The sequence below is a fragment of the Chiloscyllium plagiosum genome, chromosome 35, assembly GCF_004010195.1.
Source record: "Chiloscyllium plagiosum isolate BGI_BamShark_2017 chromosome 35, ASM401019v2, whole genome shotgun sequence".
In the NCBI taxonomy this organism is placed as follows: Eukaryota; Metazoa; Chordata; class Chondrichthyes; order Orectolobiformes; family Hemiscylliidae; genus Chiloscyllium; species Chiloscyllium plagiosum.
Genome location: NC_057744.1, coordinates 4,608,760 through 4,627,267, shown reverse-complemented (window position 1 = coordinate 4,627,267; position 18,508 = coordinate 4,608,760). Strand labels below are relative to the sequence as shown.

At 43.1% G+C, this 18,508-nt stretch overlaps 1 protein-coding gene across 6 annotated transcripts in view; it reads right to left on the bottom strand.

Moving 5' to 3' along the window:
- Nucleotides 1-18,132, bottom strand: part of LOC122540598 (transmembrane protease serine 4-like) — a 58,235-nt gene extending 40,103 nt beyond the window's left edge. Inside the window, exon 1 of one of the 6 annotated variants that reach the window (XM_043676515.1) lies at nucleotides 17,823-18,132. In XM_043676515.1, the coding sequence (XP_043532450.1) occupies nucleotides 17,823-17,858 (36 nt within the window). In that variant the 5' untranslated portion in view covers nucleotides 17,859-18,132. Of the gene's footprint in view, nucleotides 1-169; nucleotides 348-8,763; nucleotides 8,865-17,666; nucleotides 17,797-17,822 lie in introns of those variants that run through there. The other 5 variants (XM_043676519.1, XM_043676516.1, XM_043676514.1 and 2 more) reach the window with 5 other exon arrangements.
- Between the last annotated feature and the right edge of the window lie 376 nt (nucleotides 18,133-18,508).

The window sequence follows — 18,508 nt, the reverse complement described above, 5'->3', positions numbered from 1 at the left end:
CTGTGTTTTTCCAGCACCACTCTGATCTAGCCACCAAGTAACACATCAAGTTTGACCCAGTTGGGCAGCCCAAGAGTCCACTTCCTTCCCAACTGGATGGTGGAGAGAGAGTGGGACTGGGGCAGTGTGAGGATAGAGCAACGCAGTCACCCAAAACTGACAACCCTACCTTGGCAGAGTGTGAGCAATTTTCTCCAATCTGTACGCACGCAGAGCTCCAGTCTCCAGCTCCCTCCCTGTAGCAGATGGCAGGTACCCAGGGGTCCCAGTCACTGCTAACTGGCAGCTGCCTGGCATTCAGAAGCAGTGCAACTGAGTTTATGTTCATGCACTTCCTCCTACACTAATCCCTTCCCCCTGTCCTACCCCCACCTCGCAGCAGTTGTTAGTCATATGGCCCTTCATTTAAAGTTGATGTTAATTATTAACATTCACAAATTGTACAAACAACATACATGGAAAATAGTTTGATCTAATCACACTTGGTTAATGACGTGGAGGTAATTGCCTCCTCTCTTCCATCAGCCCCTTTGGAAGCTGCAATGGGTAAAGCTGCCTGATTTGGAGTATACATGCATTCAAAACGCAAGAGACTTGGAATATCAAAATTAGGATTTAAGGGTTTAGAGAACACCTGAAGGAGTGTTCACCCTCAGGACACTGACAGGGATGTTGTCAAAATCTCAGAGCAGGAGATGATGTTCTGTCACTGGACTAGTAATCCAGAACCCCAAGTTAGTATCCCACAGCAAAGAACTGCAGATACTGGAAATCTAAAACAAAAACAGAAATCGTTGGAGAAACTCAGCAGGACTGGCAGCATCAGTGGAGAGAAAGCAGAGTTAACGTTGCAAATCCCATTACTGTTCTTCAAAATGGGTCAGAACATTCTGAAGAAGGGACACTGGACTGGAATCATTGACTCTGCTTTCTTTCCACAGTGGCTTCCAAAATTGCTGAATTTCTCTAGCAATTTCTATTTCTATTTAACACTCAAGGGTCAGCAGATGGGGAAATTGGAATGCAGTATATTTAAAAAAAAAAGGAAATTTAAAAAAAATCATAGTTTAAAAACAAATATCTCATTCACTTTCCTTTTGGGAAGGAAATCTGCTGCCCTTACCCAATCTGAACTACACGTGACTCCAGACCCACAACAATGTGGTTGATGTTCACTGTCCTCTGAGCAATTAGAGATAGGCAGCAAAATCCATTTTCACCAGGGATGCTCAGAAATAAAGGAAACTAACTGCCTAATCTGGGGAAATACAAATAAATAAATACTTTTTTAAAAATTCTGGCTGTTTACGGAGAAGATTAGAGTCCCAATGTGATAGAATTTTAGCCCAATGAAGGAATGGGACCGAACTGAGGGGAATGAGATGTTTCCAGTGATTTATGATTCAAGCAAGGGACCTGGGTATAAGGTTAATGTAAAGACTAAAAGCAGAAGGAACACAGCTGGCTGCAGTATATGGAGGAAGGATTGTTTGACCATTTCAGAGAACAGTTAGTCACATTGCTGGGGGTGAAAGTCACATGAGATCTAACCGTGCAACGCTCACAACTTTTCCTTCCAGAAAAATAAAGAAAGTTAGTGATCCTCATGACTACTTCTACTCATTTACCAATTTCTCATTCCCAAAAACCTGGGAGGCAGGGGGAACTGCTTACCAAAAACTCAAACTGGGTCAGCTGCAGAAACCAACCACAACAAAAACTACAAACTCTCCAAACTATAAGTCAGTGTTGTTGACAGGGGGCACAGTGGCTGTCTCTGTGCCAAGTGGATTAATTGGCCCACACGTTGTATTTGCATGCTGGCACTGCCTGAGAACATGGTAAAGCTGCCAGGTTTGAGCTTAACCCAGAGGAAAGCAACTGTTCTGCAATCAGGCAACTGCGCAGAGAGCCCATGCACCCACAAGGTCCGGGAATCTTCAGAACCAGTGGGTTGCTAATCCTCTAGAAATGGCCTGGATTCTCCAAATACTGAGGATTAAGCTCCTGCAGGTTGCTAGCATCAAAACAAAAACAAACCTCAGAAAATAAATCACAGCTGGGACACTAAATAAACAATTCATGCATTTTCTTTGAGCATTTGCACTTAACAATCATGCAAATATTGGAGATGTTTCGATGGGCTGAATGGCATACTTCTGTTGATGCCGAAGTTTGGATATAAAAGAAAGTTCGCCTTGCAGTTGATCTTGGAAGGCAGCCCATCCAGGGCTTTTAAAAAAGATACCATCATGGGAACCATGGTGATTATTTAAACCTTTTCACCCTCTTTATACCTGCTTTACACAACTCCCACTCCATCAGCCCCCCCCTAAAAAGTCACCCTTCCAACTGTGACCTCATGTGAATTTTCCCCATTTTAATCACGCCACCACTAATGGCCTTGTCTCGAGGCAGATAAACCTTTGCAGCCCTTGTTCCTGCTTTCATCTATCCTTAAAAATCAAGGTAAAAAACATTGATGGAGGAGATCTGAAACATAAAAAGAACATAGGGCAGTAGTGAACAAGTGAGGGAGAGAGGGCTCAATTGAAAGGGGCATTAACAAAGGGAGCAATAACAAAATCAGGTAGACAAAGAGGTAGAGGCAGTGTCCAAAGTGAGTGCAGATTTCCAGCACAATGCTGGAGAAGCTAAGCAGGTCGAGCAGCATTGGTGGAGAGAAAGCAGAGTCAATGTTCCAAATCCCATGACTGTTCTTCAAAATGTGTCAGAGCATTCTGAAGGGACATTGGACTCGAAATGTTAAGTCTGTTTCTCTCCACAAACGCTGCCTGACCTGCTGAGTTTCTCCAACAATTTCTATTTGCACATAACATTCTGGGAACTTGGCAGATGGTGACATTTCAATTCAAGTTTTAAAATCTACAGTCAAAAAAGATACCATCATGGGAACCATGGTGATTATTTAAAAACAAATATCTGGTTCTCTTTCCTTTTGGGAAGGAAATCTGCCGCACTTACCCAATCTGACCAACACGTGACTCCAGACCCACAACAATGTGGTTGATGTTCACTGTCCTCTGAGCAATTAGAGATGGGCGGCAAACTCTAATTTCACCAGGGATGCTCAGAAATAATGGAAACTAACTGCCTAATCTGGGGAAATACACATAAATAAATAAATACTCTTTTTAAAAGTTCTGGCTGTTTATGGAGAAGATTTGCGTCCCAATGTGATCGAACTGTGGCCCAATGAAGCAATGGGTCAGAATTGAGAGGAATGAGATGTTTCCAGTGATTTATGATTCAAGCAAGGGACCTGGGCACAAGGTTAATGTAATGACTGAAAGCAGAAGGAACACAGCTGGCTGCAGTATATGGAGGAAGGATTGTTTGACCATTTCAGAGAACAGTTAGTCACATTGCTGCAGGTGAAAGTCAAGTGAGATCTAACCGTGCAACGCTCACAACTTTTCTTTCCAGAAAAAGAAAGGAAGTTAGTGATCCACGTTGGTTTTTCCTCGACAATCCTCACGACTGCTGTTACTCATTTACCAATTTCTCATTCCCAAAAACCTCGGAGGCAGGGGGAACTGCTTACCAAAAACTCAAACTGGGTCAGCTACAGAAACCAACCACAACAAAAACCACAAAATCTCCAAAACTACAAGTAGGAGATGCTGACAGGGGGCACATTGGCTCTGTCTCTGCCAAGTAGAATAATTGGCTCATACAGGGCATTGACAAAGGGAGAAAGAACAAGCGTGGTGGGCAAAAATAGGAAAAAGCAGTGTACAATGCAATTGAGAAAAAGCTACAGTAAGTGATACGACTGAAAAGCTTTTCCACCATCAATCCAACTTCCTGATATAAATGTAAGCTACTTGCACCATCTGGGAAGGATCACCCTATAATGTAGGCAGCAGAAGATAGGGTCAATCTCGATAAGCAGTAACGCTTTGTTACACAGTACTTAATAACTAGTTACATTCCATCTGAGGTACAGGATGGCCTAAAATCAGACACATGCTCGCCTTCAGAGTAAGATGACATTCCTACGTCCAAATCATTATATTGCAAAACAAACACAACTGGTTAGCTCGGAAATAAAACCAAGCAATGCAGATGCTGGAAATCTGAAACAAAAACAGAAATTGCTGGAGAAACTCAGCAGGTTTGGGAGCATCTTAGACAGTCACTAGACTCAAAACATTAACTCAGTTTCTGTCTCTGTACAGAAGCTTCCTGACCTGTTGAGTTTCTCCCTCACGATGTTTTTTGTTACAAAATTGGTTAACTCCACATGGAGGAGTTATATCTTAATAAAGCACAGTTTATCTTGTGATTCAGTTAACCCTTTTTCTACTAACTATCTTATGCAAGCAAGGGGTGGAGAGGAAGAGAAAGGCAGACACACACGCTTTCATAACATCAAGCCATTCCAAAGTTCATCACGGGCGAAAACAGCATCCTTTCAAAGTCCAATCATGATTGTTATATTGAGTGAGTGTCAGCCAATATACACACAGTAAGATCAGTGGCCTGATATTATGTTTCAGTTCTGATGAAGGATTACTAGACTCGAAGTGCTAACTCTACTTTCTCTCCACAAATAATGCCAGACCTGCTGAGTTTCTCCAGCAATGTTAGCTCAACAAGGAATGACCATGGTACAGGGAAAGCTCCTGTATCACTTACATTTCCTTGATTTAAAGTCTGATACAATGCAGCGAAGTCTCTAGAGCACAACTTGAACTCCTGGGTGCCCGCAATTGAACTTCAAAGGCAGAAAGTTGCGGATTCAAAGTCTTCAATACAAAATGTAGGTTTGAACACCATTGAAGTACTAAGGGGCTGCTGCACCATCAGAGGCACAGTTGCATTGAAGAGACAACAAACCTCTCTGCCCCTCTCAAATGGACAGAAAGAATCCCAATGCACTATTTTGGGAAGCAGGGAATTCTCCCCAATGTCTGAATTAATGTTCATCCTTCAACCAGTAAAACACAATATGTATTTTTTAAATACTGTTTTGTAGGAGCTTACTACCTATTAATATATTGTTATATTTCCTACATTTCAAGAATGACACAACTTCTAAAAAATTAATCAATTGGCTGAGTCACCAAATGGGTTGCATTATTCCTAGCAGTTTCAGTGTTTTTAAACATTTATTCTGGGATATAAACTTTGCTGTTTGAACTAGCATTTATTGTTCATCCCTAGATTTTCCCTGGAGTGTGGGAAGCTGATGGGTGACCTTATTGACGTTTATAAAATCATGAGGGGCATAGATAGGGTAAATAGACAAGGTCTTTTCCCCAGGGTACCACAGTTTGAAATTAAAGGGAATAGGTTTAAGTTAAGAAGGGAAAGACTTAAAAGGGACCTAAGGGGCAACTTTTTCACGCAGAGGGTGGTGTGTGTATGGAGTGAGTTGCCAGAGGAAGTGCTGGAGGCTGGTACAATTACAACAGTTAAAAAGGCATCTGGATGGGTGTATGAAAAGCAGAAATACAGAGTATTATTTAAATAGTGATATATTGAGGACTGTGGAGCACAAAAGGATCTGGGTGTTCTTATACACCAGTCAATGAATAGACTCAGGCAGGTGCAGCAAGCAATTAGGAAAGCAAATGGTTGATGAAGGGCTTTTGCCCAAAACGTCGATTTCGCTGCTCCTTGAATGCTGCCCGAACTGCTGTGCTCTTCCAGCACCACTAATCCAGAAAGCAAATGGTGTGTGTATGGAGCGAGTTGCCAGAGGAAGTGCTGGAGGCTGGTACAATTACAACAGTTAAAAAGGCATCTGGATGGGTGTATGAATAAGAAGGGTTTGGAAGGATATGAGCCAAGTGCTGGCAAATGGGACTAGATTTATTCAGGATATCTGGTCAGCATGGATGAGTTGGACCGAATGGTCTGTTTCCATGCTGTACTTCTGTATGGCTCTATGCCCTTGAGAAATGAGTAGTGAAAAGTCACAGTTTATTTGGTGTAGGTACACTGACACTGAGCACTGATCCTGGGCTAGTCAAACTGTAGTTGGACAGAATTTAAATTGGTTTCAGCAATTGCAGTAACCTCTAACGACTGCAGGGTAGAAAGATCAGGATTACTGAGTTACAAACCAAGCTTGGACTCACCTCTCTTCAAACCGGATAGATTCCCCTTCCCTGCTCTTTCATCTGTTCATGCCTCACACATTTCTAGTTTTGTTTAGACTGGTTTCCTGAACTCCCAATGCTATTGCTGGCCTCTCACCCAAAGCACCGTCCTCTCAGCTAACTGTCAATAGCATCTGTGCCAATCCCCAACTTGTTTTTACCTTCCAGATTAATCACTGTCCCACCTGACTCACCTTGGCAATTCCTCAATAGAGAGAGACAATTGCATTTACATAGTGCTTTACACAATCAACAAACATTACAGAATTATTTCCTGCCATTGGAATATCACAGAATGCCCACTGTACAGAAAGAGACCGGCCAGCCTGTCAAGTCTGCTCCAACCCTCCAAACAGTATCCCACCCTATGCCCATAACCCAACATTTCCCATACTAATCCACCTAGCCTGCAGATCTTGGACTGTGGGAGGAAACCAGAGCACCCAGAGGTACAGGGAGAACGTGCAAACTCCACACAGACAGTCGCCTGAGGCTGGAATCAAACCTGGGTCCCTGGCGTTGTGAGGCAGCAGTGCTAACCACTGAGCTACTGTGCTACTCAATGCTGGCTCAACGAATACTTTTTTAAAAAAAATAGTCACTGTGTTGCAGTGTAAGCTGCCAATAGGGAAAACTTCCAAACCAGCAATCTGTTAATGGAGACATAACTTCACTGCTGATGGTGTAAAGCAATGTGGTTGCAGAGTTATGGGGAGAATGCAGAATGACATAGGGAAGTTGAGTGAGTGAGCAAACACATGGCAGATGCAGTGGATAAATGTTACACACTTTGGAGTGAAAAGCAGAAATACAGAGTATTATTTAAATAGTGATATATTGAGGACTGTGGAGCACAAAAGGATCTGGGTGTTCTTATACACCAGTCAATGAATAGACTCAGGCAGGTGCAGCAAGCAATTAGGAAAGCAAATGGTTGATGAAGGGCTTTTGCCCAAAACGTCGATTTCGCTGCTCCTTGAATGCTGCCCGAACTGCTGTGCTCTTCCAGCACCACTAATCCAGAAAGCAAATGGTTGCTGAGCTTCAGCGTAAGAGGTTTGGAGATGAGATGTAGGGGTGTCTTACTGAAGTTTTACAGGGCCTTGATGAGACTGCACCTCGAGTACCGTGTATGGTTCTGGTTTCCCTACCTAAAAAAGTATATACTTGCCATAGACGGAGTGTAATGAAGGGTCATTAGACTGACACTCTAGTAGGATTGCCTATGAGGGGAGAGTAGTTTGACCGGGCCTGTGTTCTCTGGAGTTTAGAAGGACGAGAGCAGATCTGACTGAAACATATAACATTCTAACAGGGCTGGACAGACTGGATGAGGAAGGGAGTTTCCCTTGATTGAAAAGTCTAGAACCAGGGGGCACAGTTGACAAAGGAATAGACAGAGACACAGGGAGAGAAGATAAATTAACATCAACCGCAGTTCCACATAGGGATGAGCAGGGGATCACTACTATGGCTCTAATGGAACAGAAATAGAAACGGAAACAGAGCAGGGGAGTGAAGGGGGTGTGGGGGAGAAATGTGTCAGCCATTGCCCCCTTCAGTCAAGTATCCAGATTCACACCTGGGACAGGTAACCATGGCTCAAGGATTGAGCAAACGTCAACAAGTATGAAGAAGTGAAACCAGGAAAAAAAAAGTTAAAATGATCTGCATTAGAAAATGATATGGAGGTGCTGGTGTTGGACTGGGGTGGACAAAGTTAAAAATCACACATCAGGTTACAGTCCAACAGGTTTAATTAGGAGCATTAGCTTCCGGAGCGCTGCTCCTCCATCAGGTGGCTGTGGAGTATGAGCTTGTGGAGTAAAGGCAATCTGAAAACTAGTGCTTCCAAATAAATCTGTTTATAGCCTGGTGTTGTGTGATTTTTAACTTTGCATTAGAAAAGGTCAAACTGTTGATTTCGGTCAGTCAGACCGATGATATTCTTCACCATTTCATACTCAGTGGAAAAAAAAAGGGCCCTGGGTGATTTCTACAGAAACACAGAATAGTTACAGCATGGGAGGCTCTCCATTAGCTCCTTGTCCCCATCTTGGCTCTTTGCAAGAAAGGGAGCCAGACCCCTGGGTAGTCCCTGCAAACATCTCTTTCCTTAGACACTTGCCCCATTCCCCTTGAAAGTCCACACCCGAATCTGCTCCCATGCATTCTCAGTATTATGTTTGCCCTATGTCTTTTTTTTTTCACTGATTAATTTAAATTGGTGCCCTCTGGTTCTTGAGCCTTCTACAGTTCTTCCTTCTCCACTCTGTCCAGCCATTTCCTGATGTTAACACCTTGACCAAACCTCCTTTACACCCCTCCCAAATCTCTACATGTTAGTACAATCTCTCATTCTCCAATCTTTCAGCACACTCTCTAATGCCTTCATATTAAAGCGATAAATGTTTCCAAGTATTTGACTATCATAACTGCAAAAATCCAGAGTGTAACCACATAGTAACAAACTCACACAGCACCGAGCAGAAACTCACAGTCAGAACAGACCCCTCCAGCCCCTGTGTTCCAACATGTTCAGGCTAATTTTCTTTTAAAAGCAACAAAACAAAACAAAACAAAACAAAACAATCAAACCGTGGTGGAGTTACAAAATGAAAAGCTCACTTACCTTTCGAGACTTTTTAACCATCGTTGCAGCAACAGAAACTGTTTGCAACATTAGATTTCACTTCAGACTGTGAGCAGGAAGTGTTTGCCTCCGAGAGACGAGCAAGTGATGTCACACTGATCAGGAAAAACCCAGGTGAGTGGAGAGAGAATAACGTGTAATATGACAGCACCTTAAGGAACTGACAGATTGATGAAACATGCGGAGGCAGTTTATTAATAGAACAGGTACAGCTGATTACAGACACAATTTGGGGTCTGTCATAGTTAGCAGCAGCAAAACATACAACAAAATTCAGGCAAACTTCCCCAATGCAGTGCTCAGGGAGTGCAGCACTGTAAGAGGCCGGGCTTGGTATAAGGGATTCAGAGCCCAGGGTGTTAGGGGTTTGGTGTAGTTAGATCAGGAGCTGGTCTGGGTCCAGGGCCGGTAACTTTTGAACTCGACATTGAACAGAAACCCAAATCCACCATCCCAAAGAAGGGTACAAGACATCCCCAAAATAATCCAAACAAAGAACCAGGGAGATCTCCTCAGTATCCTGGCCAATATTCATCACTCAACTTCCATCATTAAATAGCAAGGATCCTACTGTCTGGGCAGCTTGCTGTGTACATACTGGCTGCCACACTTCCTGCCCTGCAACACTTAGTTACTAAATTCTCAAACTATTGTATTGGCTTAAGAATACTTTGGGGCATACTGCAGTTGTGAGGGTTTTAGACAAATTCAAGTTGTAGCTTTATTAAAATAAATTGGATTCCAAGGGAGGGAATCACAGTCTGAAATCTAATCAAGGCAGTTTATATTCAGGCAAGGCTTCTTCATCATCTGGGTCAGGAATAGCACATGGCAGAGCACAAATTGGATTAAACAATATTACATTTTGAGATGAATCCCAACTGCATGCGGATGAAGTCGGATTCAGCAGATCCTGAAATCCAAGGATCCATTAAAAAGGCATCTGAATGGGTACACTAGTAGGAAGGCTTTTAGAGCGATATAGGCCAAATGCTGGCAAATGGTACTAGATCCATTTAAAATATCTGGTCGGCATGGATGAGTTGGACTGAAGGGTCTGTTCCCGTAATGTAGAGGTGCCGGTGTTGGACTGGGGTGGATATAGTTTAAAAAAAGTACAACACCAGGTTATAGTCCAACAGGTTCATTTGGAAACACCAGCTTTCAGACTGCTGCTCCTTCGTCAGGTAACTGTGCAGTAAGATCATAAGACACAGAATTAATAAAATCTGTATCTTATGATTCTGCTCCTCAGCTATCTGATGAAGGAGCAGTGCGCCAAAAGTTAGTGCTTCCAAATGAACCTGTTGGACTATAACCTGGTGTTGTGCGATTTTTAACTTTACAACAACAGTGAAATGGTTAACTTAGCTGCAAAGTCTAACAACACAAAACCGGTCTGCCCAGAATTTTTATGTCCCGTGGATGTGTCTGTGCAGAACAATTCGTCTCTGATCCAAAACAGAATTCAATTCTTTGTTCTAACAACACCCCCTCCCCCACCGTTTCTATTGTTCTGCTTCTGAAATACTTGTCTATCTTTCGTAATTCTGCATTCTGGGGAAAGGTTGACAGAACGAAACACCGACTCTAGTCTTTCCACTGACGTGGGTGTGTTTCACATGACGGTTTCCAACTTCCCTGGTCCTTATTCTCGACTGACACAAACATGTCACTATACCTCCTGCCCAGAGGCTGTGGATAGAGACACTGCCTCGTCTGATAATAAGCTATAATCACCATTTGTAGGCTGTGTCCCCAGGCTGTAATGCTCTGTTGATACCATCTGGGTGATGAGTAATGAGTAAATTAATTAATCTCAGTGTTTACTAGGTTACCAAACATGTCCCGAGGACTGACCCCGTTGTCTCTGGCCCAATCTTCAATATCCGACTGAATTACCTTTTTCTACAAATGTATATTTCATGGGTGTGGTAGTTTCTGGCATGGGGCCAACATTCATCTTCATCCCTCAATGCCCTTGAATTGAACCATTTCAGGGGGGTAGTTAGATTAGATTAGATTCCCTAAAGTGAGGAAACAGCCCTTCAGCCAACAAGTCCACACTGACTCTCCGAAGAGTAACCCGCCCAGACCCAGATTAATGCACCTAACACTACGGGCAATTTAGCATGGCCAATCCACCTGACCTGCACATCTTTGGACTGTGGGAGGAAACTGGAGCATCTGGAGGAAACCCACGCAGACACGGGGAGAATGTGCAAACTCCACATGGACAGTTGCTGGAGGATGGAATCGAGCCTGGGACCCTGGTGCTGTGAAGCAGCAGTGCTAACCACTGAGCCACCGTGCCACCCCTAAGTTAACAAAATTAAAAACCGAAAGAACCGCAGATGCTGCCAATCGGGAGCAAAAAGAGAAGTTGCTGGAAAAGCTCAGCAGGTCTGGCAGCACCATGCAGAGAAATCAGAGTTAACATTTCAGGTCGGGTGACCCTTCCTCAGAGTTAACCACATTGTTGTGGATCTGTAATCACATGCAGACCAGACAAGGTAAAGACAGCAGGTTTCACTCCCTCAAAGGGCACAAGTGAATCAGGCAGATTTTACAACAATTGACAATAGCAATAGTGACCAAGAAATTATCACCAGCTTCCAATTGCAGAATTATTTATTAATTGAATTTGGGATTCAAACCTGTCTCCAGTAGCAGTAATCCAAATCCCTAGATTGGTTGTCCAGGAATTCCCCCCTTATTTAACAGTTGTAAATAGATCAGACAGATAGAAAAACAAAATGCTAACTGACCATCAAGAGGTGACCAATAGTTTGCACCTGCTGCCAATGAGGGTGGTCACACCATTGATGTCAAAGGTTGAAGTGAGTGGGTCGGACAGGAATTCACAAGTTACAACCACTCAGAATTTCCAACTCAACCACCAGCACCCGTCCAACCCATTGCATCTCAATCAACCCAAAACCAGAAACTGCTGGAGAAACTCAACAGGTCTAGCAGCATCTGTGGAGAGAAAGGAGTGAACATTTAGAATTCAGCGAGTCTTCTTCAGAACCACATACCATCACATCTCAATCCGACTCTAATTGTTAGTATTGGATTCTGTAAATAGGATGTGAAAGATGCAGGAGTAACAAGGTAACAAGACAAGTGTTGGGAACTAATTAGTTTTTAAAGTATATTGCTAGGAAGCACATAGCATTACGAGAAAGGTGACAAGGTTTAAAATCACCTTCTGTCGGGGAGACTTTACCAGGTCAAATGACAGCAGGTTAAAATATTGAAATGGGTATGGGCTCTTGTGGTGCAGTGGTAATGTCCCTGACTCTGAGCCAAGCGGTTGGATCCAAGCCCTGTCTGCTCCAGAGGTAGGAAGAGGAATAAGCCATTCAGTCCCTTGAACCTGTTCAACCATTTAATGAGATCACAGCTGATCTGTGGCCTAATTCCATATACTTGCCTTTGGCCAATTTTCTTCAATACCTTTGCTTAACAAAATTTTTAAATTGGAGATAGATAAATTAAAGAAATGATCCAGCATCCACTGCCATTGTGGAAGAGCTTTCCAAGGCGCTCCCACCTTTGTGTGGAGAAGTGCTTCCCTACATCTCTCCTGAATGGTCTGGCTCTATTTCTCAGACTATGCCTCTAGTTCCAGAATCCCCCTCCAATGGACATGGTTTATCTCCTCTGTCTTTTCCTTTAACTGCAACATAATTCCAGGTGTGTTACAACATCTATTAAAATGTACATGAGCTCTTGAGGCACAATGACAGTGTTAGCGAGTTTTCAGAAGACTTGTAACTCAGGTTGAGGTTCTGGACGTAGGTTTGCCTGCTGAGCTGGAAGGTTCGTTTTCAGATGTTTCGTCACCATACTAGGTAACATCTTCAGTGAGCCTCCGAATGAAGCTTCGTCTAAAAACGAACCTTCCAGCTCAGCAAGCCAACTTACATTCAGAACAATGGTAGTGTCCCCGCCTCTGAACCAGAAAGCCCAGGTTCAAGTCCCACCTGTCCTAGAAACATGTTGCAGAATATCTGAACAGGTTTATTAAAATAATTATCAAAATGCATGCAATGGTGCTATGGTAGTGTCCCTACTTCTGAGCTAGGGGACCCAGGTTCAAATCCCAACTCCCTACAGCTGCATCACAGCATGTCCAAATAGGTCATTCTAAAAAATAAAAATGTATGTAAAAGAAGTCAACGAGAAGGTCAGTTGGAATATGCCTTAACTTCATTTAAAATCATTTCCCTTCTAGCATACAACACCAATATCTATTGGCACACAGCTGAGTACAGAATGAATCAGGAATTGTAAAAAGACCCCATAGGATTGTGTTGTCACTCACTGAATGATTTGGAAATCCCATTGTACACTGACAATTGCTCAACTTGACCCTTTAAGTTTCCTTTGATCTCTTACTGATCTTGTATTTTATTGTTGTTCTCTTGATGGAAATCATAGGATCAAACAGTCACAGAATAAATACAAGCCATATGGCCCAAACAGACCAGACAGGTGTTTAGGCTTCATTCAAACCTCCTTGAACTTTTCCTCAAATCTCTCATTTTATTTCCTTCTCCTCAACATTGTCTGGTTTCCTTTGCACATATCTATGCTGTTTACTTCCACCATTCAGAGAAAGAGTTTCACATTCTTTGGGTAAAGATGTTTCTTCCATATCCCCTGTTGGATTTCTTACTGACTTATTGATAAACTCAAACTTTTCTCTTCCTCACAAGAGGAACCGTTTTCTGTGTCCCCTCAATCAAAATTAGTCACCTTTCAGACAAGGAGAGAGTCGAAATGCAGGCAAATAGGACTAGTTCAGTTTGGGAAACTTGGTCATCATGACTATTAGATTAGATTCCCTAGAGTATGGAAACAGGCCCTTCAGCCCAACCAGTCCACACCAACCCTCCAAAGAGTAACCCACCCAGACCCATTTCCCTCTGACTAATGCACCTAGCACTATGGGGAATTTAGCATGGCCAATTCACCTGACTTGCACATCTTTGGACTGTGGGAGGAAACCGGAGCACCCGGAGGAAACCCACGCAGACACTGGGAGAATGTGCAAACTCCATACAGACAGTCACCCAAGGCTGGAATTGAACCTGGGACCCTGGTGCTGTGAGGCAGCAGTGCTAACCACTGAGCCACCAACTGCTGGCTCCTTCTGTGCATGCCCCCGAGTTCAAATTCAATAGCAACAACAAAGACATTGTTTAACGAAACAATGTTGCACCAATACAGCAATTCCATTCTCCATCTTTTTGTGAATACTTGATATGGTTTCAGTCAGATGTACAGCATGGAAACAGACCCTTCGGTCCAACTTGTCCATGCTGATCAGATATCCTAAATTAATCTAGCCCCAATTGTCAGCATTTGGTCGATATCCCTCTAAACTCTTCCTATTCATATACCCATTCTGGTGCCTTTTAAATGTTGCAATTGTATCAGCCTTCACCACTTCCTCTGGCAGCTCATTCCATACATGTTACACCCTCTGCGTGAAAAAGTTGCCACTTAGGTCCCTTTTATAGCTTTCCCCTCTCACCTCAAACCTATGCCCTCTAGTTCTGGACTCCCCTACCTTGAAAAGAAAATATTGGCTATTGAACCTATTCATGATTTTACAAACTTCTATAAGGTCATCCCTCAGCCTTCAACATTCAAGGGAAAATAATCCCAGCCTATTCGGCTTCTCCCTATAGCTCAAACCTACCAAACATACCAACATCCTTGAAAAGGTTCAGAAAAGATTTACAAGTTTAACAACATATTTCCAGAACTAAAACGCGATATTCCAAATGTGGCCGAACCAATGTCCTGTACAGCCGTAACACAACCTCCCAATTCCTATACTCAATGCTCTGACCAATAAAGGGAAGCATACTGAATGCCTTCTTCACTATCCTGTCTATCTGGCATTTCCACCTTGAATGATTATGAACCTGGACCTCAAGGTCTCTTTGTTCGGCAACGCTCCCCGGGTTCCTACCATTAACTGTATAAGTCATGACCTGATTTGCAACACCTCATTTATTTAAAACAAACTCAACTGCCACTCTTCAGCTCCTCAGCCCATCTGATCAAGATCCCGTTGTAATCTGAGGTAACCTTCTTCTCTGTCGACTACACCACCAATTTTGGTGTCATCTGCAAACTTACTAACTAAACCTCCGACGTTCACATCTAAATCATTTATATAAATGACAAAAAGCAGTGGATCTTTGTGGCACACCACTGGACACGCGCTTCGATTCCAAACAGCAACCTTCCATCACCACCCTCTGTCGCTTACCTTCCAGCCAACTTTGTACCCAAATGGCTACCTCTTGCTGCTTTCTAACCTTGCTCACCAATCTACCACGCAGAACTTTGTCAAGCACTTTGCTGAAGTCCACACAAAGTCCACCGCTCCGCCTTCATCAATATTCTTTGTCACTTCTTCAAAAAAACTCAATCAATCAAGTTAGTGAGACACGAGTTCCCACACACAAAACCATGTTGGCTATCCCTTATCAGTCCTTGCCTTTCCAAATACTTGTAAATCTTGTCTCTCGGAATACCCTCCAACAACTTCCCCACCACTGATGCAAGGCTCACTGGCCTATCATCCCCTGGCTTTTCTTTATGCCTTTCTTAAATAGTGGTACCACATTAGCCAATCTCCAGTCTTCTGACACCTCACCTGTGGCTATCGATGATACAAATATCTCAGCAAGGGACCAGCAATCACTTCCCACAAAGTTTGAGGGTACATTTGGGGTTTTATCCACATTTATATGCATTTTAAGACTTCCAGCGTCACCACCTCTGTAATATGGACACTTTTCAATATCATCTCCACAGTAAATACGACACAAAATACTCGCTTAGTATCTCACCCATTTCATAGAGTTTCACACATCAATGGCTTTGTTGATCTTTAAGGGGTTTTATTCTCTCCCTTGTTACTCTTTTGTCCTTAATGTATTTGTAGAATCTCTTTGGATTCTCCTTAACTCTATTTGCCAAAGCTATCTCAAGTTCCCTTATTGCCCTCTTGATTTCCCTCAAGATGTTCCTACCACCCTTACACTCAGAGGGATTCACTTGCTCCCAGTTGTTTATACAAACATATGACCAGAGCCTCAATTTCTCTAGTTATTCAGCATTTCCTACACCTACCAGCCTCGCCCTTCACACCAACAGAAACATACTCTCTATGGACTCTCGTTACCTCGTTTTTAAAGGCCTCCTACTTTCAAACTGTCCCTTCGCCTGCGAATAGCCTCTCCCAATCAACTTTTGAAAGTTTTTGCCTAAGACTGTCAAAACTGGCCTTACTCCTATATAGACCCTTACCATTTAGGCCAGAGCAAGCCTTTTCCATAACTGTTTCAAAACTAATACAATTATGCTCACTAGCCCCAAAGTGCTCCCCCACTGACACCTCAGTCACTTGCCCTGCCTTATTTCACAAGAGTAGGTAAAGTTTTGCACCTTCTCCAATAGATATATCTCCATACTGAACATGAAAATTTTCTTGTACACACTTAAATTCCTCTCCATCCAAGCCTTTAACACTTGGGCAGTCCTCAATTCTCTTGAGGTTTCTAATTCAATTCCGTTTACACCAACAAGTCCTGTAGCTATGCCATTTCTTGTGACTTGTTGATAGTCTGTCCAAGGAGGGATACACAGCTAGGAATTTGCTCACAGTTAGAGGTTTTGATGGAGTAATTAGAGAAAAACCCGTTTCCTTTGGCGGGAAGGTCATTAACCACATGACAAGTTAAGGCAATAAGAAAAAGGCATGGAGAAGAATTTTCTTAACTCAACCAGTTTGATCTGGAGTGCATTATCTGATAAGGTTGGTGGAAGCAAACTCAAAAGAAATGAGCTAATAAAAATGAAACAGAATTACATAGAAATGACTGGACATGGAGTCACAGAGACGTACAGCATGGACACAGCTTCGGTCCAACTCATCCATGCCGACCAGTTTTCCTACACTGAACTAGTCCCATTTGCCAGCACTTGGCCCATATCCCTCCAAACACTTCCCATTCACATACCCATCCAAATGCCTTTTAAATGTAATTGTACCAGCCTCCACCACTTCCTCTGGCAGCTCATTCCATACACGCACCACCCTCTGCGTGAAAAAGTTACCCCTTAGGTTCTTTTTAAATTTTTCCCCTTTCACTATAAATCTATGGCCTTGAGTTCTGGACTCCCCCATCTCAGGGAAAAGACCTTGTCTATTTATCCTATCTAAGCCCCTCATGATTTTATAAACCGCTACAAGGTCAACCCTCAGCCTTCGACACTCCAGGGCAGCCCTGTTCAAAAAAACTCAACCAAGTTTGTGAGACATTATTGCCCACACACACAGCCACAGTAGTCCATTACACTATGTGAGCTTAGGAGTAATTTACAGGATGATCAAGGGCAAGTTAACATTAGGACATGGGACTTGAAATGGGACTTCTAGCCCAGAGGTATAGACATTACCATCACACCGCAGAAAATAATTGGGGATATGGTTTTCATTGCCTCGTTCAGCTTTTATTATTTTTAAAGTCTAACTTAAGTCCCTCATCGTTTCACCAAAACCTTGCTCCCCTTCCCAACCCCAACAACTCCCCCCTCCCCCCCAGCTAAACCTGTTTTTAGCCTGGGGACAGAAAAAGGGAATCCTAATGTTTGAGTAAATTTAGTACCCGAAAAAGGGATGGAAAATATTACTGTCAACGCCCAATCACTTTACTTTCCTAAACTGACTACAGCAAACTCTCTCGGCAGAATCAACCAGTCTCCCTGCTGTCAGGATGAATGCAAATTGTGCTAAACTGGGGGCGCCACACAAATGCAGATTCTTCCCGGATTGTTTTTATTCTCGTTACCTGCTCGATTGCGGGGTTGGAAGGAGAGAAATCTTCGATAAAACAAAAACCACGCCTCAGCCCAGTGTAAAAGGATGTGAATCTTTCTCCTCTGGGACCTCCGTTCAACTCCAGTCAAGAATAGCGATGGTTCAGAACAAACAGAAACTCATTTACCTGGCGCCTGTCCTTTCCTTTCAATAACTTTCGCATCGTTTGCTTTTTCCTACAATGAAGGTCGTGCTGTTGAGGAACTGATGGAGTTGCCTCACCTCGCTCCGTGATCACAGAGATAATGAAACTGTCCTAAAATATTTGAACACAGAGAGAGGGCGAGAATACAAACACTTCCCTTTATGGCGGCTATAAAATACACCTGCCTGTGAGAAAGGAGCCGCTTTCTTTTTGCAGTAAGAACCGTTTAAGAACTAACAAGTTAATTGGCCACAGTTTATTCTCTAGAAGTTTGGCCCAATTTTTTTTTAAGAAAGGTCTTGTTTGCAGCTAAAGGTCATTCATTCCTTGCCTTATGAACTTGTAGTCAGGGGGTGTCAGACCCACGTGGGGACTCACACTGCCTAACTACATTCCAACTGAAGCCTTCCTCCTGAGATACGCAGCCATGTCCTGCCCCAGAGTCCTCCAGTCAGCAGGGGAGAGATCCAGGATCTGGACTGTGCTTACACTTCACTGGGTCACACTGACAGAGAACATAGGAGCAAATTACTGCAGATGCTGGACTCTACAGAAAACAACAAATGCTGGAGATCACAGTGGGTCAGACATCATCCATGGAGAGCGAGCAAGTTTACCCACTGTGATTCCCATCACTTAAATGAGATGGATTTTCTCCTACACTTGAT